The 20,236-nt window shown below is 45.6% G+C and overlaps 1 protein-coding gene across 3 annotated transcripts in view; it reads left to right on the forward strand.

Annotated features, from left to right (window-relative positions):
• The window catches only part of SCRIB (scribble planar cell polarity protein), a 113,970-nt gene that overhangs the window by 52,311 nt on the left and 41,423 nt on the right, over positions 1-20,236 (forward strand). For all 3 annotated transcript variants that reach the window (XM_075704909.1, XM_075704908.1, XM_075704910.1), the window contains exons 21-29: positions 4,818-5,075; positions 5,321-5,431; positions 8,893-9,069; positions 9,510-9,626; positions 12,983-13,171; positions 13,867-13,986; positions 14,238-14,294; positions 18,230-18,286; positions 19,016-19,099. In XM_075704909.1, coding sequence (XP_075561024.1) covers positions 4,818-5,075; positions 5,321-5,431; positions 8,893-9,069; positions 9,510-9,626; positions 12,983-13,171; positions 13,867-13,986; positions 14,238-14,294; positions 18,230-18,286; positions 19,016-19,099 — 1,170 coding nt within the window. The remainder of the gene's footprint in view (positions 1-4,817; positions 5,076-5,320; positions 5,432-8,892; positions 9,070-9,509; positions 9,627-12,982; positions 13,172-13,866; positions 13,987-14,237; positions 14,295-18,229; positions 18,287-19,015; positions 19,100-20,236) is intronic.

The raw sequence follows: 20,236 nt of genomic DNA on the forward strand, positions 1-20,236 counted from the left end.
TTATGTCTGTGGGCAGCTTCATAGGAAAAGCAGATCTAATTCCCTAGTAATAGCTTGCAGTGTCTTCAGACAGCAATGTATGGGCTCAGGGCTTACAGAACTCAAGGCCTTGTTAGATTTTAATGTGGATGAAGGCCTTGCTGTCATTAGTCCTCTGACGCACCCCGCCGCAACGATGAGTGTGGTGTTATTGCATAGGTAGGGAATACATCTGCTTGAGAGCGTGGTCCTCTGCTCTTAAGGATGTTACCTGTGCTGAAGTGTGTGTAGTCATAAAAGGTTTGGCGTTGAGCATCAGCTGCAGCTCAAATCTTGTGCTCAGTTATGATGAAAGCAGGAACAAAGTATTATCTTCCAGGAGAGCACCTACCTAGTCTGGACTGTTCACATAACTGCTGTGCCTTCCAGCACGTGGCTGGCTGTCGCTTCTCCAGCAGCCATGCCTCCTGGCAGCAGTTGCCATTCTGCCTTTCCTGCTTGTGGCGCTCACTGCTAAGTATAATATCCACTTAGTGGTAGCGTTACATCCTGAGGCCTCTCATACCTCCTTGGTGATGTTTGTCCTCGAGAATATCTGCTCGCTGTAAGAGATGCGTGAGCAGCTGTGTGAGTTTTGCTCCATCTCTGGTGAAATCTGGTGCTAGGTTAGAGCTGTGGGGCTGCCCCGGCCCAGCGATACTGGATGTTCAGAGAGTGTCTGTTCACTTCAGAGCTGTGCCCGCATAGCATCGCGTAAATTCCCTGCTTACCACAACTCTTTTGAAGCAGTGGTTGCCCATTGTTATTGGAAAGCTTTTCAGGATGTGATGATTCCTGGGATGTGCAGTACCGGTTGCATGTGTTCCCCTGTATCTGCATGGCAAAAGCAGGAGTGCCCTCGTTAGGATACAGGTGGTTTTGTAGGTCCAGCAGGCAGAAGCCCATTTCCAAAGCCATAGTCTCCTAGTCATGCCTCAGTTCTCACTTTGCCAAAGAACTTTTGTTTTCTTAGGAAAAGAAATACAGCACAGCTTCCTACTCTTCCCCTGTGCTCTAAATCGTCCTGGACTTCTCTGCAGGGGAAGGACTGCGATAGCTCCTTTTACTTTCTTGAGGGAGCTTTGAGTACATGGGTTGAAGAGCCCAGCCTAGATCTCTCTTTAAAGTTAACACCCCACAAAACTCACCAATGATTGACTACTAACTCTCCAGCTTTCCCCATATTCTGGCGTGTCTTGAGAGTCATCAGAGGCATCTTGAGAGTCATTTTGGTAGTGGGGCAGGGAGCTGCAAGGGGGGAATGTTGGAGAGTTTGAATCCTGGGATGGGAATCTAGCAGGGAGGGTGCAGGATTGGGAGCAGTGGCTAAGGGCAGCTAGTTCTGGGATAGGACTGGAGAAAAGTGATTCTGGGGAAGATTTAGGATAGTAGTAGCACCAGGTGATGCATGGGGATCCTAATGAGAGCAGTCTGATCACTAAGAAATTTGCCAGAATAATATAATTCCCTGGCACACAGAAAAAATGTGTGGAGCTGGGAAAGGACAGATGACACTCTTTCCCTTCCTCTGGGCACTTAGATAGTTGAAGTGCACTTGGTTGGCCTTGTTCTCTTGCTAAGCAGAGACGTAGCAATAAAGGCCACTGAACACTGGCTATCCAAAAGCTGGGAAGGCGTTATGATTGCCAGGTAATGGAGAAGTTAATGAGTAAAGTGCCATCAAGGGCTGTTACATGTGATACACCTCTGACTCGGGGAGTTCCTGTGTCCCTGTTTGCTAGTCTGGGGAAGTACCACTGTATGCTTTTGGTCTGACCAAGTCTGACCATTCTCATCTTCTTGTCAGTGGCAGAAAAATAACAAGAGGGGAATGCATGAAGTCAGCAGTGCATCCTGCTATGGCAGGTCTGTCTGTGGAGTATGTTGGGCCTTGATTTGGTGATAAGAACCTAAGGGCCAAGTCTCTTCTGCATGTTATCTTTGTTAAAACTTGGTGTATCTGACCCAAGGGGTTGCTCCCTTCCCAGTCCACTAGACACAAGGCTGCTGCTTTTGCCCGTTCCTAGGCCCAGCCATCAGGAAGGCTAAATGTGGTTTCCAAAGATGAAACACACAGCAGACATGGCTGGCCATAGATTTACACAGACAAAAAGTGGGGGGCAGTACCTTTACAGATGCACACATAAATACAAACAGTCCTCACAGGGCATGAACAACACAGACAACTTAACCCTGTTCCTACCCTCTGGATAATCAGGTTTAAGGTTTGCTAGTGGAACAGGCACATATACTCCCTCACTCAACTCACATAAATATTCATGTTTGGAGGTCTCTTCAGTCTCTGGCCCAAGCATCAAGTTCTTCAGGGCTCTTTGGTCAGACCTGAGCCTTTTATCCAGTTTCTGGGCCAGCTGTTGGGTCTTTCCACATTTTGGATTCCTACTTGCTGGCTAGTCCAACTTGAATTTTACTAGTAGATCTTGCACACATACCCAGAATAGACAGCAAACTCGCACAGTGAATACAAACAGAGTTTGATAAAAAGATGGAGCAGACTGTGGTGATCAGGCAGAGGGCTTGGCCGGACAAGCATACTGACCAGCAGCCTGCTTGCTTGTGATCGGCCTCTTTTATTTTCCACCCTCTCCATTTTCTCATGCTTGTTCCTTCCCTCTCCTCCTTGGTAACTGGTCTTTCCACCTGTGATCCTTCTGTTAAACATCCCATAATAAGTTTTGCACATTCCCACAATCCCCCTTAAAACTTCCTGTAGCAAGTTTGCTCTTTCCTGTGAGACCCGTTCTGATAACCCATGATAATCTTGATTTCCTCTGCATATTGATTACCAAGCTTTTGGTTGTACTTCTTTAGTGTTACCATTTGAGCGATTCCTTTAATGATCCATCCATGAGTGTCTTGAGTCTTGAATCTGTTACCTGCATTTTGTTAGGGTTTGTGCACCTGTGATTTATTCTCTTTCCTGCGTGTTGCCTTGTCTCTTACGCGTAGCAGCCGTTACCCGGGTACCTTTACATCCTTCCTCTTCCTGCACGCATGTGTAGGCTGGCATGCCTTCACATCCTTCTCTTCATCCTCTGTGGTTGGTGCCAAAGGTGTCCCCTTGGGGACAGTCCTCTGAGTAGAGGAGATGCTGTGGGGCTGAGAGTTTCCTGTTTGTGTCCAATGCAGCATAGGGCTGTCTCGCCTGTCTGCTTCCATGTCGTAAGGGGAGTAGCACACTTGACTGTGGATGGGATGGGGCAGGTCAGGTGGGGGGGGGAGTGGTGTTTAGGGAGGTTCTGGACAAAACCTTGTCAGACTGTGTGCAGTCAGCTTTGTCCAGAAACTGCTTTCCTGGAAGGAGCTGGGGAGTAACTGTAATATTTCTAGGAATCAGACGGTGGGGAATTGGGCTACAAAATCCAGTTGCTGTGGCTATTACAAAGTCACATTTTTATTTCATAAGCTGGTCAAACACCATCTTAACAGCTGTTATTTTTGTGTCCTCGTCGTTCATTTTGGAAAGCTTTTCCAGAACCTAAGGACTAGAAACCTTTTAATTTTCAGCTTCAACTTTCTTGTGGCAAGTTTTGTCCTTTTGGCAGTGTTCTTCTAGCTTAGCTCTCCTCTCAGTATTCTGTCCCTCATACATTCATGGAGAACAGTCACATCCTTTCTGGTCCTTTGCATTTCTAGGCAAGCTGTTTTAAATGTTAATTTTGTAGGAAAGGCTCTCTGTTCCCCTGCCTGTCATAGCAGCATTTCTCTGCACATCTTGTTAACTTAGGTTAGATAATTTTGTGTGTGTGAGGGATGAGAATAGTACAGGGTTTTTCAGATGAGTTCTCTTCAGTGCTTTGTATGAATGACATTGATGCTTCCCTGTATGTACTGGAAGTGCCTCTTTGTCTGAAGCATTGTATCTTTCAATGATATCACAAGATTGACTGTAGTTGTATTCTTGAAATTATTTGGCATAGCATATTGGATAATATTTTCTTGTCCGAAAGAATTCTAGTTCTCCTTTTGTGTTGGCCAGTCAGCCAGTGTGGACGAGCAGAATCTCTTTCTTAGTGTTTCCGAGTCTTTTTATACCTGGGGTACAGTTTTTATGGCTTAAAACTGACATCTTCCCCAGACTGCCATGCCCTTGCCCAGCATGAGCGGACTGCAGCCCAGTGGCCAGTGACGGGTCCCATCACACATCAGATCATGCTCTTCAGTGCCTGTGCCTGGGCTTTGAGAGTGGTTGATAAGGGCAAATGGCCTAGTGCAAAGGCAGCTGATGCTATGGCACATTAGCGTGCCGTGGTGTCACTTCTGGGAATCGCTGTTTTGTCTTCTTCCCATATTGAGATCTTTGGATCCGTTTCTTTAATGCAACCTCTTGGGCTTCTTTTGTTGTGACCCAGTAGGAAAGCTGGAATGCAAAGCCAAGGAGTGACAGGTACTCTCCTGGTAATGAGTGAGCCACACCATAGTCCGGGCAGTGGCTACGTTTGTAGTGCTTCAGGAGGTGGAGCATCATCCTTGATCCTCGTGGTCCCCTGGAGCGTCACTGATGCTGTTAGGACTTGGAGGTGTACAGGGAAGGTGGGAAAGGGGCTGGTAAGCTGTCTAGAAAGAGGATTGTGGTCAGGTGGGAATGAGCAGGTACCTGTGTCCCTTTGTCAGATAGGAAGGAGTGGGGTAAGTTACAAAGTGCTTTGGGGAAACAGGCTTTTGAGAAGGGGCAGTGTTCCAGCAGAATGGGGTCCCTTAGGGTGCTTGGCTAAGTGCTTAAAGCGACAGGGTGTACTCGGGTGATGGTCTGACACTGAGTTTGCGGGTTGTTCTAGATCAATGGGGTAGACATGACAGAAGCCAGGCATGATCAGGCAGTAGCGCTGCTTACCGCATCCTCCCCCACCATCGTGCTGCTGGTAGAGAGAGAGGGTGCAGAGCAGCTCAGCGAGGGAGACTCGCCAGGCGTGCCACGAGTGCGCATGCACTCCCCACCACCGCCTCCCAGCCATGGGGAGAGCCCACCAGAGGAGACGCCTTCGCTGCAAAGGAACCATCTGTCTAAAGGCCTGGAGGATCAATATCCCATTGAGGTGAGTGAGTCTGCTGGAATATGGGATAGTGTAATCTTGGGTGGTTTTAATTTGAAAAATTGGTAGCCTGATGAGGGCTGGCCCACTGTGTTATTGGGTCATTGAGAAGTAACAGGGAACCCCCTTGTCCTGTGGGTGCTTACCTTCTGCTCATGCAAAACATCCCCGACTCCATGTTTTCCAGTGTTTGTGGTCCTTATGTGATATCCCTTATTCCCTTTGACTCTGCTTCTTTTTCCCTCAAGGAAATTCACCTTGTAAAAGCAGGTGGTCCCCTGGGACTCAGCATCGTAGGAGGCAGTGACCATTCAAGCCATCCATTTGGGATTCATGAACCAGGTGTCTTCATTTCAAAGGTAGAGTCCTGTGTGAGCAGCCTAGCAGTGGACATTCCTGAGCTGTTTAATTATTGAGATTAAGATGAAGGATTTTGATGCAGGAGTCGGAGAAGTACAGTATAGATTTAAAAAAAAAAAAAAAAAAAGAGATGGGGTATACTAGACATACTGCTGCTGTTGTAGAAATGTAAATGGCACGTAAAAGCCTGCAAACCTGTATAATTCATGCTGAACTGTTTGGGGAGACTTAGCTTTTGAAATTGCTGAGCTTATGTTAGCTTTTAATGTATCCTGGAAAGATGCAGGCATTTTGGAAAACCAGTCATTACTCAGAAAGTGTTAGTGGGATGAATGTGTAACTGCAAGGAAAAACAGAAGTGCTCTTTTGTGTTCAGGCCAGTGTCCTTTGACCAGACATTCTCTTTCCAGTGGTGTCATTAGGGGATGCCATTTAGAGACAGCACACAAGCCACCCACTTGCTGCAGCTCATTTCCTTCGCAGTACAGCACATCCACGCTCATTGGATTAGGGATGTTAGAGAGGACATCCCTGCCCAGCCCTTTCTGCATCCATATGTCTCCTGTCCCTTGGACATGCTGAATCTGTCTCCTCTAACGCCCATGGCTGCAAGTCCCAGAATATCATTACCTGTCACCTGAATGAAGCACTCTTCGATCTGCTCTAAACCAGTGTCCCACTGGTTACACTGAGTGCTCCTCCATTCTTGTACTGCCAGTTTGGTAAACAGAAGTCCAGTATTCAGCTTATTGACCACCTTCAGTGTTGTAAACCTCATTCATTCTCCTTCCTCAGCTTTCTTTCCAAACTCAAGAGTTGTGGCCTTCATTTCTCCTTGCAAAGTGCTGCTCCATCCCCTCATTATTTTAGTTGCCTTTCTCTGGACCTTCTCTAACCCCGCTATGTCCTTCTCAAGACGTGGCATCACAGGATTATTCAAGTTGGAAGGGACTTGCAGAGGTGATTTGATCTCACTGAAAGCCCAGGGCCAGCCTAGATCAGCTTGCTGAGGACATTGTCTAGCCAAGTTCTGAGCATCGCCAAAGATGGAGATCTCAGCCTCTCTGGGCTCCTCTTCCAACATTTAACTACTATTATGGTGAACATTTTCATCCTAATATCTAGTCAGAATTTTCCTAGTTCCAACTTGGATCCCTTGCCTCTCCGTATACCACTGTGTACCTTTGAGAAGAGCCTGGCCTGTGTTCTCTCTGTGCCACTGTGTTAGGTAGTTGAAGGCAGCAGCAACATCCCCTTTAGCTTTCTGTTCTCAAGAATGCAAAACCCCAGGTCTCTCTGCCTCTCTTTGTACAATGTATTCTCTATATCCCTGTTAATCTTCTCGGCCCTCTGCTGCACTCATCCCAGTTTATCGGTGTCTGTTTTGTACTCCAGATGCAGCACCACAAGCACTGATTAGTGGGGAACGATGACTTCCCTCAACTTGCTGGTTATACCCTCCACTGTTGCAAGGGCACGCTGCTGACTTGGCTTTCACAGTATGCTGGATCCAAGCCTCTGGCCAGCTACAAGCCTCCTGAAACAGCAAGTCTGTTTGACAGAGGTGTGCCTCTGCCCCTTGCAGAAGTGGTTTCCAGGAGGTTTCACCTGACACTTCTGTTGGTGCTGACACGTGGTTCATTCTGGGATGGCTTCAGTGCCTCCTTTTGTGTAGTTTGTTTCTCTTCATCTGCTACAAGGCACTATACCTATTTTTTAGATGCGTGTCAGTAGAGAAGAAGGACTCTTCCCTCTGTTGCCAGCAATCTCAAACCCCTGGCCTTCCCCAGCTTGGGAGCCTCTGCTATTTGTTTAAGCATAGCCCCTAGCTTACCCTTTTTCCATACAACATGGGATTTGGACTCCTCTCTCTGCAGGTTTTCTGCAAAGAGCCTGTTGCTCTCCTGTTCATTTTCACTGATGTTATGCAGTATGCTCGTCCCATCCTGTAGCTTCTTCACCTGCCAGCTCGACAGAGCACACCTTCCACTGGTGAGGCCACCACCAGCCTCAGGGACAGGTCCCAGGCACTCCCTGTAGCCCAAGACCCTGGTAGCTGTACCCTTCCTCCAGAGTGCCAGGGATACTCAGCTGGTGCTGGGGACCTTACCCCTATCACCATCATCCTTGCACGGTCCTTGGCACAGTTTCTGGGTCCCCTTCTGCTCTGCCTTTTCGGGAGCAGAGAACTGAATGGTCCTGGAGATGGGGGTGAGTCTGTCTGTCTTGTTTTCAGTACCTGTTCTGATGATGCCCAAAATTTTGTTGGCTGTTTTTTTTTTTTTCTTTTTTGTCTCTTCCTGCATGTGGAGCCCATGATTTCAGAGAACATGCAACAATGTCTCTAGGAACTTCCCTGAGTCACTGTTCCTGAGTTCAGTGTTGTGTGTGCATGGCTTAAGGTGTGTTTTCCATAGACTCGCTGCCTGTGCTGAAGCTCGTGCCATGTCTTTTTGTCCAGTTTTCTTGACTGTTTCTGAAGTTCCCCGCCACCAGGGTGGTATCTGGCTGCTCAAAACAGCACAGTATCATTGGCAGACCGGGAGATTTCGCTGTTCACTGCCTTTTTCAGGTCACAGATGGACATGCTGAATAACACCAGTCCTGCACCAATCCTTTGGGAACCCCACCAGTGAATCTTTTGTGTCCTGAGCAGCAGCTGTCCGGCCTGCCCTTTGTTTCCTCTCTTGTAACCAGCTTTCAGTCCATTAAGATGGCCTTTCCTCCCATCCAGTGGACACAGCTTCTCTGTAATAGCCTTTAGGTTCAGACCTTGTCAAGGCCATTTGGAAATCCAGAAGTTATGTCTACCAGATTCCTTCCTTCATGTGTTCATTGTTTCTGTCACAGTGCTTCAGTGGGTCAGTGAGGCAGGATTTGCTTTTACCAAAGCCAAACTAACTCTTTCCCAACAAACACTGCTTATCCACATGCTCACAGATTGTACTCTTTCTTTGCTGACTCTGTTGTTTTACCAGGAATAGAAGTTAGGTTTCTCGGATCGTAACTCTGTGGCTCTCAAGATCCCCTCCAAAGCACTTCCTGAGGACTGGAGTTGTACCGACGCTGTCAGTTGTGGTACAGTGGCCATTTGTAATGGTAGATGATACACTTCTGACAACAGCCCTGTATTTTAACATCAGAGTTCCTTCAGTTCTTGTGAGAAAGCTGTCTTCTGGTTACAGTCACAGGCAAAATAATGGAAAAGCTGACACAGGATTGGGTCAGATGAAAATGATAATATGAGAATATAAGAACATATTGAATGACACATTAAAGCAAATCTTCATTCTTTGCCAGTGTTCACAGATATATTACCTCTTGGGGAACTTTGGTTGCAGAGAGAGAAGTCAAACAGGCATCAGAGGATGTTGGAGGATATCCTAGGGACACAATCAGTGTCTCTCCAAGGAGAGATGGAATTCCCTTCTCTACTTGTAATAGTAATGATTCTTTGTAGGTCATTCCCCGTGGACTGGCATCTCGCAGTGGGCTCCGTGTGGGGGACAGGATCCTGGAGGTAAATAGTATTGACCTGCGCCATGCTACCCACCAGGAAGCAGTGAATGCCCTGCTCTCCAACACCCAGGAGCTGACTATGTTAGTAAGGCGAGATCCGCCACCGCCTGGTATGCAGGTAGGTTCTGAGTAACAACTGGAGGGAATCACACTCTTCTTTATAGAAGGATCACTTTTGAAGGCAATTTCTTCTCTAGCTGGAAGTCTGGGACTAGCATACAACCAAACTTCTGGTTGAAATTTCCTTCTCTTGTGGCAGAATCCAATCTTCGTAAGTATATGTTCAGTTGAGGACTGTGGAGGGTCTCTTGCCATGCCCATGGTGATACTGTGATCAGAGAATGATGAGATTTTGTGAAGACCAGACCTGAACAGGAGGCAGAAATACAGAAAAGGGCAGAGCCTCATCAAAAGGAATAAACTGTGCCAAATGAGTGAAAGGTCTAATTCAGGTCCTTTTCCGGGTATTCAGAATATAGCCAGCTACTAGGAGTGTTTCCTCAACAATTCCAGTCTGAACTTGACCCAGAAACAAGGAGACCTTTTCTGTGTTTACAGGAAATATGCATTGAAAAGGCTCCGGGAGAAAAGCTGGGCATCAGCATCCGGGGTGGAGCAAAAGGTCATGCTGGAAATCCTTTTGATCCCACTGATGAAGGCATCTTCATTTCTAAGGTACCAGACCACTAACTCTGCAACTTGGTTGCATGCAAGGACTGCTAGGGAAAAGGGTGATCCCTGTGGAATTTTTGATATGTTCTCTCCACTTTTCACTGGCTACATCAATTCTCCTGGAGTATTCTCCATCCACTGAAAGAGGCGCATCTGTTTCCTTTCATATTTCTTCCTCTACAACAGCTACAAAATTTCTTCTTCCATTTCCTATGTTTGCTTTTTTGTCTTGTGTTTCTTCTCTTGCTTTTTTTCCTATAACATGAACCCATGCATCTTCCCTTTTACCCTCCATTCCTATTGCTTCCCCCAAGTGTTTGTGGCCTTCCTGCCCACTCAAACATGCATGCTCTTTCCTCCTTTCATCGAAAGCTTTATGAGTTGCTCACCTTTCCTCCTGTGCCATGCACTGTGTGTGTAAGTTTGTTCCCTTTCCTTTGTAAATGACTGCCTGTGTGCATACTTACTTGTCATGTCACTTTTCTGCAAGAAGTAATGCATTTTTTCTTTTGAACAACATACTGTGTATAAGCTTATGCTCCTCCCAACCCTTACCAGAAAGTATTACCTCTTCTTTCTTGCTGGCAGCAGAGCATAGTGATAAGTGGTGTAATTTTTGGTCTTGCTGCTTACAAAAGGGGGACTCTGGACGTTCACATTAGTGTCACCTCTTTAGCTGGTGTGGCAGGGTAGCAACTCTGCTCTAGCTCTAGAGGTCTTAATAATCCTTGCTGGATGGTGGACACTCCATAATTGCCAGTTAACCCTTTCTAATAATTGACTACTTTCAAAGAAAGGGAATACTCAGCATTTGTTATTATTTGGCTATAACTCCTTTATCTGAGTTTTAAAGTTAAGAGAGTAAATTCACTCTGTCAAAGTAATAGTTTCATGTTCAACTGCAATGTTTGTAATAGCAATAAAAGAAAGCCTAAGATTATTGTAGCCTACAATTGTTTTTAATGATTAGGTTTGTTTTTATCTCCTTTAGTGTTACAGAATTTAGGGGTTTGGAAGGCTTACAGTTTAGCCCCACTGCAGGGTTAGTTTACCCCCCTCCCCTGCTTTTTTTTTTTTTTTTTTAAATAGTTGGTTTAGCCTGTGGAGAACCAAAGCACTGAACTTTTCTGCTCTCCCTTCAACTTGTTACTTCAGCTTGATCTCTCTTACCTTTCCTAACCAGAGTGCTTCTCTTACTTTGTCTGTGTATTTCCAGTAACTGAGAGACAAAGTAGTGCTTTTTGTTCTTCCTCCTCTTTGGATGTCTGATTACTGCCTTCCTTCTCCTTAGTTTTTCTTAATTTGCGTTTCCATTGAGTCCCTTAATTGTCTTTTTTCTTTTTTTTTTTTTTTTGTTGTAAGTTGTAATCTGGTTCTTCTTTTTTAAAACCTTCTTGATGAAGTGTTACAAGTTGAATACTATGAGAAGTATAAATTATATCTACAATTTGAAATTCATGATCTGTCTCAGTGGGGATAGCTCAGAGTCCCTCAGTGACATATCAATAGTACAGATGACAGTTGGCATTAAAGACATTTTTTCTACATTAACTTCACCTCCTCCCATTATTTCTGGGTGTTCTACTATCACACTTATGCATTTGCTCTCCCTGGAAGAGAAATTGTGAGTACTCGGTCTTTTTCCATTCAGCTGCATGTGACCACTTTTGTGCATGCACACGCACTCACACACACTTCAATGTTTTCCTTTACAGCCCTGAAGAAATTATGTGTAGGCATGCATGACTGCTTTCCCTCCCCACAAACTTAAAAAAAAAAAAAAAAAAAAAAGCATGCAGCATTTTTTCTCCTCTTTTTACAGGTACTTTATTAAACATATATCTGTTGGTTTTTGTCCAAAACAGCTCTCATAAATCAAATAAACACCCATGCCTTTGGTTTGTTTTGGGGTTTTTTGCCTCTCTGATCCCAGTAATATGTAGTGTGCAGTAGTCCTTTCTTTCTTTCCTTCCTCTGATGTTAGTTGTTCCTCCATTCTACTTTGACCACCAGTCATGCATGTCCTTGCGTTTCCCCCACCCAGCAACCAACTTTGCGTGCCCTTGTGCTCTCCTTATTCTCTTGTCATAGATCTACAGGCTTTGCTTGAGATCCCTGACACCGATGTATTCTTTCTGCGAAGCCCTTGTGTAGCACTGGTCATAATTCTCTTTGTAAAGCTTAGTCATGTTTTCTTTGGGTTTGAGAGTGGGCCTTTGAATTGAAGCCATCCATTTGTCTTTGGTGTTCCCAGTGAGGTTTGTCTGTATACCAAATGTACCAAGGTCTTCATCTGATCTAGCTTGACTGTGTGTACATCCCATTTTGTTTCAGGCTTTTTGGTTTCCCATTAGAAAGAGTAATACCCAGTTGGTGATTCTATTCCTTTCCCTAAGGCACTTTTAAGTTGTATCCTGTATTACTGTCTAGTTCCTGATAGTAACTTCTCCTATCACCATTGTTCAATTTTTTCTTGCTTCCCCAGCTTGCATATTTCTCCTGAGCCTCATGTTTGCATGTGTTTAGGTTTTTGGGTTTTTTTTCTTTTCTTTCACTTTGTACCCACAGCAAGTCCTGCAGTCTCTTTTCCCTGTTCCAAAGGGGAAAAAAATTAATAAAACTCCTTGCCTTTACTGCCTTTGTTCTGGTGGCAAAGCATGCGCTTTCATTCTCTCCTTAAACACATATGGATGCGTGCACTCTGTAAGGCAAACTCTGGCTTTCATGTGCCTTATCAATATGCTGCATGTAGGTGCTTCCTCTGGTGACAGCTTGTGTACATGAGGCAAGTATGAGTTCTTGTGACTTGCTGAGGAAAGAAAATAGGAGTTACACGTTATTTCTCTGAAAGAGAGGATGGAAAATGACAGACATGCGTAATTTGTTCCGCCTGTCTCTACCACAAAGACAGTGAAAAGTCTTTATCCCTTGTTTATCCACAAAAATGATCCCTGTGCTTGCATTTTCTGTGTTTCTCCCAACAAAAGATTATTACACTTTCCTTTCTGTGAAGGTAAAACATAAATGTGAGAGCTTTCTTTCTCACCTGCTTCACTGACAAAACAACAGCGGTTTCTTTCCTTGGGACAACACATTTCAAATACAGATTCTTTTTATCTCCCATAAAAGATTTCTTCCACGCCCGTTTCCTCTACCAAACTGTATATGTTCTTCCTTTTCTACCCTCTCCGTAAGTATATATAAGTACTTCCAGACGCTTTCCCTGACGTGTAGCTGTAGCCTTCTCTGTCTCCTTTGTATGCTGTCCTCTCTCATTCCTTCTTCCTGATGGTCCCCATGCTCTCTAATCTTCTTTTACCTCCTTAGGTGATGTCTTGATTCCCCCCCGTTTGTTATAGGTGAGCTCCTCTGGGGCTGCAGCCCGGGATGGCCGTCTGAAGGTGGGGATGCGGATCCTGGAGGTGAATCACCAGAGTTTGCTGGGAATGACGCATACAGAAGCAGTACAGATACTCCGAAGTGTGGGTGATGCGCTCCTTGTGCTAGTGTGCGATGGCTTTGATCCCAAGGCTGCAGCTGCCATTGAGGTAAGAACTGAAGTGCAGGGTGCCCTCATAGTGACCAGTACCACAAGGATCTCACCTCTTTCTTCACAGAAGATTGTTGGATTTTTCCAGCCTTTTGCTGTAGATTTTTTTTTTTGAGGTCCCAGATTTCAAAGTCTGGTCTCCTGCTATATGAACTGGAGGTGGTTGCCAGTTCATAAAAGTAATAGTCTCTAAAGACTGTCACTCTTCTGCTGATTACAGAAGTGTTTCACAATATCACTGCACTGGTTAGAAATGTCGTTTTCGGGCTGATTTTCTCCAGGCTATTTATGTCCATTTTTTTCTTGTGCCAATGTTATTTTTAAAGCAAATTGTCTGTTTATTGGTGTTTGCCTTTCCCCACAGGGAAACACTTAACCATAGCAATCCTGTGCCTTCTCGGCTTTCTTTTTTTCAAGGCTTAACAAGTAAGCTTTTTTAATTCTCCACTAGAATGTGTACCCAATCCCTGGTCACCTTATCCCCTTTCTATACCTGTTTCAATTTAAATTCATCTTTCTTAGACCTCAAGTTCCTTGAGTAATTGACAGCTGAAGTAAGGTTTCAAGTTGTGAAAGAGTTCTGACTTGCCTAGGATCGTCCTGGTACTCTGTATTTGGGAGCCCAGGGTATGGAATTTTTTGTATGGCACACTGTGGGCTTCCACCATGTTTTATTGCCTTTTTGCTTTGTAGATGTCCCCAGGAATTATTGCAAACCCTTTTGCTGCTGGTATTGGGCGCAAGAATAGCCTGGAAAGTATCTCTTCTATTGATCGGGATTTAAGCCCTGAAGAACTGGAGATCCTACAGAAGGTGGGTATTCTGGCTACAACTGAGAGAATGTTGTGGAGTGGAAAAAGTTTCTGAAAATCTCTAGTGTCTCCCTTGGTGCATGGAATCTGCAACATAATGGGTAGTGGATTTCCTTTTTATGGGATCAGCAGGTCCCAGCACTTTCATCAGGAATGCACTAGGATGGGACTCTGAAATCTTCATGAGGTTACAGGTGCTCCAAGTGGGGAGAGAGCACTGGGTGAAGTGGCTCTAACTTTGGTCTCTCCTAGGAGATGGAAATGGTGAGAGAAGCAACTCAGTGGGAGAGAGAAGAAATGGAGAAAGTGGTGAGAGATTTTTCATGTAGCAGAATCTGTTCTTGACAGTGGTTCTGCCAAGCCTGTGAGCCCTAAGGAAAATGCCACAGATTATCTTTACCCAATTGTTAATGCCTTGGGGGGCTTTGGGCTTTCTCTCTTCGTAGTGTACCGCTCAGTTACTCTAGCTGCTTTTTGGCTTTGCCATACCTTCCTATGTACCTCTTTGGTGGTGCTCTTCTGTTTTACAGAGTTCATCTTTGTTACCTGCTGATACTTTCTGGCCAAGTTGCAACTTTGAGAAAAATGGCCTATCAGCTTGGAAGTCCCGCATTTAATCAGTTCTCTCTATACAGCACTCCATGACCTGACAGAGCTTTTATGAGCAAAGATGAGAACACACAGCTCAAAGCTGTCCTGAATTGAAGAAGTGGTGCTGTTAATCAAGCACAAGTTTGTGCTCCTCAGTTTACATGATCATTTTTCTGATTCGTTATGAGAATTTTGTAGTTCTGCCCACTATTTGAGCCTTTCATAGAAACAGATTAGCAGAGTCAAGCCCCTTGGGGACTTGGGTTCTCTAGTTATCCCTCTTAAAACTGTAATTTATTCAGTCAAATTCTTTTGGAAGATGAGGGAAAATTTAATTCTTCAGTATTGTCAGTTAGGAATCTGCTCTCTTGGCAGATAAGTATGTGTACTTATGCAGGTGTTTCTTCAGGTTTCCAATTTAGATATACCTAATATTCCTCTAGGTTCTTTCTGTAGTTGTAATCACTCAGCTTTTTTTACATTGGCTACCCCAGGAGAGTGTAGTTATGTTGGCAATTCTGGATGGAGGTGATCATTGTAATTTAGTTAACACTTGAGATTTTACTTGTTTTGGAAAAAACAGTCAAGGTTTTGAGTAGACAATAGTGCAGACTGTAAGAGGACAGAGCAATGAACAAGAAAATGGCCATATGACCTTTCAGGCATGCAATATATGTAATCATTAAATATACATATCTATATTTCATATTTATATAGAATCATAGAATGCTTTGGGTTGGAAGGGCCCTTCAGAGCCCACCCAGCCCAACCCCTGCAGTGACAGGGACAGCTTTAACCAGAGCAGAGTGCTCAGAGCCCCGTCCAACCTGGCCTGGGATGTTTCCAGGGATGGGGCCTCCACCGCCTCTCTGGGCAACCAGTGCCAGTGCTTCACCATCCTCACTGTAAAAAATGTCTTCCTTATATCCAGTCTAAATCTGTTCTTCTGTAGTTTAAATTCATTACTCCTTGTCCTGTCACAACAGGCTTGCTAAAAAGATTCTCCACATCCTTCCTATAGGCCCCCTTTAAGTACTGGAAGGCTGCAATAAGGTCTCCCTGCAGCCTTCTCTTCTCCAGGCTGAACAACCCCAACTCTCTCAGCCTGTCCCCGGAGCAGAGGGGCTCCAGCCCTCGGATCATTTTTGTGGCCTCCTCTGGCCCCGCTCCAGCAGGTCCATGTCCTTTTTGTGCTGAGGGCCCAGAGCTGGGCACAGGGCTCCAGGTGGGGTCTCAGCAGAGCGGAGCAGAGGGGCAGAATCCCCTCCCTCAACCTGCTGGCCACGCTTCTTTTGATGCAGCCCAGGATATGGTTGGCTTTCTGGGCTGCAAGCGCACATTGTTGGCTCATGTCCAGCTTTTCATCCACCAGTACCCCCAAGTCCTTCTCTGCAGGGCTGCCCTCAATCCCTTCATCCCCCAGCCTGGACTGATAGCGGGGGTTGCCCCATCCCAGGTGCAGGACCTGGCACTTGGCCTTGTTGAACCTGATGAGGTTCACGCAGGCCCACCTCTCCAGCTTGTCCAGGTCCCTCTGGATGGCATCCCGTCCCTCACACGTGTCAGCTGAATTGCTCAGCTTGGTGTGATCTGCAAATTTGCTGAGGGTGCAGTCAATCCCACTACGTCTTTGATGAAGATATTAAATAGCATAATATATAATAATCATAAAATATAATAATATAATCGTACTCTGCCTTCTGTCAGTGGCTGCAATGGGCTATGCAGGGTACGATTTCAAGAAAGACTGGGGTAGAGAGACAAAAGGGGTTCGCTGTGTTGCAGACTCCCTTTGGAAGCTTTGCTTTATCTTTGCTGGCCTACAGCTTAGATTGATGTCAGCATGTGCAGGAATAAGGCAAGGGATTTCTGTCCTAAGTATCTGCAAGGTGTCCTGATGGTGTTTGAGATCTATACTTAGATGGGAATTCTTCCAGTAGTATGTGTGTATGGTAGCCATTGTAATGCTGTAGGAAGTTCCCACCTCACTGCCAGATCTTCAGTAATACTATCTGTGTCACCATTTTTGGACCTTTCCTCTAATTCTTCAGCATTTCATGTTCAGTTTTGCACAAGAGTGATAGAAATCTATGTCTCCTTACAGTAAGGTTGTGAACTGAGGAAATGGGAAGTATTTCGGCTTTGCTATACTCGCCATTAGTCCTGTAGAGGTTTTCACACACCACTGTTGCACTCACTGCATACATCTCCCAAGTTCAATTCTTTGATAATTCAGTTTCTGATAGCAATATTAGTAACTCCAGATCTCCATGGATTGACTCAAGATGCATTTCTCTATCCCCACTCCATAGCTGTACTTATTTTTCTAGTCTTAATCCAGAGCTTCCTCAGGCTCTCCAGATGTTGTCAGAGATGAGCTTTGAACATTCCACAGCTCCATCTGGGCTGGCTGGTGCTCTTGTCTCTTCAGCTTAAGACCTCAGAGGAGGATCACCTACAAGATTACTGTCAGCTTGTACACTCACCTTACAGATAACAGTTGTCCAAAATAAGCATAACCAGGTTCAGAATAGACTTTAGCTTAAATATCCCTTTGTGTCTTGTGATCCTCCAGAGCATTAGTGTCTTCTCATGTTGCTCGTTATTGTCTGGAGATCAGCAGTGTGATGTGGGACGCTGATTATTTGCTAGTGGTAATGCACAGAAGCTTTTTTGAAGAGAATGGCCTAGGTGCTTATCAGAATTTTCAGTTAGCTCCCTCTGTATTTCTCAGACGCCTTCCACCTCCCAACCTTCCAGCCTTGGGACTTCTGGACTGTCTGGTTGCTGCTGTTTGGGAGGAGCAGTCAGGAGGGTTGCAATACGCAATAGAACGGAAGAATGGTGCTGTTTTTGTCCACAGCCCTCCCTCTGCAGCATAGGTGCTAGGCAAAAAGTCGCAAAAGTATAAGTGCGCAGAAATGATTCTTTAAGACAAGTAACGTTATTACCTTCCTCTTGCAGCTTGGAAGCAAGCCCATAGCTGGGGCTTGTGAGATTAGTCACTGGTCACTCTTATAATAGAGTGCTGTGCTGAATGACTGAGAGCTTGACCAGCTGATTTTAAGCCCTGCCTTATGCTTATACAATTTCTATCTCTATATATAGTCTTTTGGCTGTGATGCTATTAACAAGCATGTGATTTTTTTTTTAGGTCTTTTTCCTTAGTGACAACTAGGCCTGCACACTGTAGATTTGTTTTTCCATTCCCTTCCAGCCTCTCCAGTCTGTGCTCTGTCAAGATGTCTCTTCTAGCAATAAGCGATCTTCTCCTTTCCCTTGGTGATGGCGTAGCTTGTGCTTGGGGTGGGCTTTAGCTCCCTTCACTTTTCCCCAGGATTGACCCTGCTGAGGATCTCAGAGACATCTGCTCTCTTCCCCTCATCTGGGGACGCCCTGGCCTGTGTTGTATGGGGTGTCTGTTCCCGTCCGTTTTGCTGGCAATAACCGAGCTCATGCAGAATTCCAGCTCCTCTTTTCCCCGGGCCCAACATATGTGCTGGGTTTCTGCTCGCCCTGTCCTGGTGCCAGCGCTGTTCATGCTTCTCTGTCCCCCCTCTGGAGTTACTGCCCAGCATGGTGCTGACCTCTTTCCCTCTCTCTTTGCCTGTGCTGCTTGGATGCTGCTCTGACTCTGTCCTGTCTCGTGGAAGGAGTGGATGCGTAGGGAGCGGGAGGCAGCCACACAGCAACTTGAGGAGGAGGCAGAGGTGAGGAGCACGGTGGGAGGGTTGGAGAGTCGCAGAAAAGGGCCGCAACTGGACTTGAAGGCTGGAGAAATTTCTAAAAGTGCTCGTTCCCTGTAACTTCTGTTCTCTGCTCCCCCCCAAAAAGACTTGATTTTTGGGTGTAAGAGAAGATACCAGAAATGAAGAAATCTGTAATGTGATTGAAGAAGGAATGGTGAAAAACAATGGCTAGAATTAGAAAGGCAGACAAATGCAAACGGGAAGCGAAATCAAACAAAATTGTACAATGAGTGTCAGTTAAGGTTGAGAAAAGATGCTGTAGAGGAATTGTAGATTTGCACTCTCAAATGTCTCCAAATCCAGACTGGAAGCCTTTCTGGATTCTATTTGGAGAAAACTGGTATGTATGTCATGTTCTCCCCTCTCCCTGTAAGGGAGTGGACGCGTGCACGTGGGGGCAGGAGGAATGGTGGGGCTCTGGGCATAGTGGGTGACCAGGGGCCCAGAGCGACATGCTCTCTGCAGTATTTCTCAAGCCCAGCCTCTGTCATGGGTCCCCGTGGTTGTGTTCGGAACAATTCCAGGTTCATCTCCAGGCCATGGGAACTTTCTGCAGAGTTTGGAAATAAGGCCTTGGTTGTTACTAGGGGTGGTTTCCTTTTAATTGCTCTTTCTAGTTGATTTAGTTGACTAATGGCCTGATCTCTTCCTGGTGTTTGTGTTTTTTTGCCCCCCCTTGCCCTTCTCCAGAATATCACCAGTGAACCTTTGAGACTGGACTATCGGACCCTGGCTGCTTTGCCCAGCAGTGGTTTACAGAGAGTCAATCGCACTGTAAGTGAGGGGCTGTTGAGGTGTGGGTCCCTGTGTGGGGGAAGCCGTGGTCATTCTGTTACCTGCCCTCTCCTTGTGCCCTGGTGTGAGAGATTACAGTGCTCTCGGCAGAGGAAAACTGGGAAGCAGAACTGTGGTAGACTTTGACACTGTCTGAAACAAGAGGTAGCCACAAAAGAAAGATTAGAATAGGAGAATGAGGAGAGCAGAGAGGCAGATTGCTTTCCATGTTGGAAGGGGAAGTGGCCTGTGTAATTGCCGAGACACAAAAAGAAGTGTCTCGAACAAGGCAGAAAGAACAGCCCAGCAGGAGAGGGGGATACGTGTGAATGAGAGAGTGCAGGGGATTTATCATGGAAGGAAGCAACTGCTGAAAGCTGCAGAGGAGGGAGGGGAAGATTCTTCCTGACACCGAAGGTGACAATGTTGTGTGCACAGCTTAGTTGTAAATTCATTGTGGGATGGCGTTTAGAAAGGAGGAGGGATGCGGGGTGCTGATACCCAAAGCATTAAAAGAAAGTCAAGATCCATCTAGGACTGCAGAAGGCAAAGTGGTAGTGATTGCATATAATGACTTAGCCCTGATACAGCCTTGGATACTCCCGCCCTGATACAGCCTTGGATACTCCTGCCCCTGTGACCTGTATTTCAGTCCCTGATATGTACTGGCAACTCAACCAAGAGAAAAATCCATATTTCACAAATTCCACAGATTGCAAAGTCATCTGTCTCTCCTGTGTTGTTTAAAATGTCACCTCACCTCTCCACCTTTCCTTCCTTTGGTCATGTTTTCTCTTCCCTGCATCATACCTATTCCACTGGGTTTCTGCCTGCTCCTTCACACACATCCTCAGTCTTCACCTCCATTCCTTTCTTCCTGTTGCAGCAAGACCACCCTTTGCTGTCATCGTCAGATTCTGCATTCCCATTCCATTGTTTCGGGATCATCTCTTACTGTCTCCATCTCATTCCATCCAGACAGGTCTCCTCTCCTATTCATCTATCCTCTCGTTGGCTTCAGGCCCTCTTGCTTTTCTGCTTTCACACTGATTAGAGCCCTGCTTTGTCTCCAGCTTTGTCTCATTTTGTTCTTCCCCATACTCCCCAGCTTTTGGGGTTTCTATCCTGGCTGTTCAC

This window comes from Pelecanus crispus, chromosome 2 (genome assembly GCF_030463565.1).
Source record: "Pelecanus crispus isolate bPelCri1 chromosome 2, bPelCri1.pri, whole genome shotgun sequence".
Lineage (NCBI taxonomy): Eukaryota > Metazoa > Chordata > Aves > Pelecaniformes > Pelecanidae > Pelecanus > Pelecanus crispus.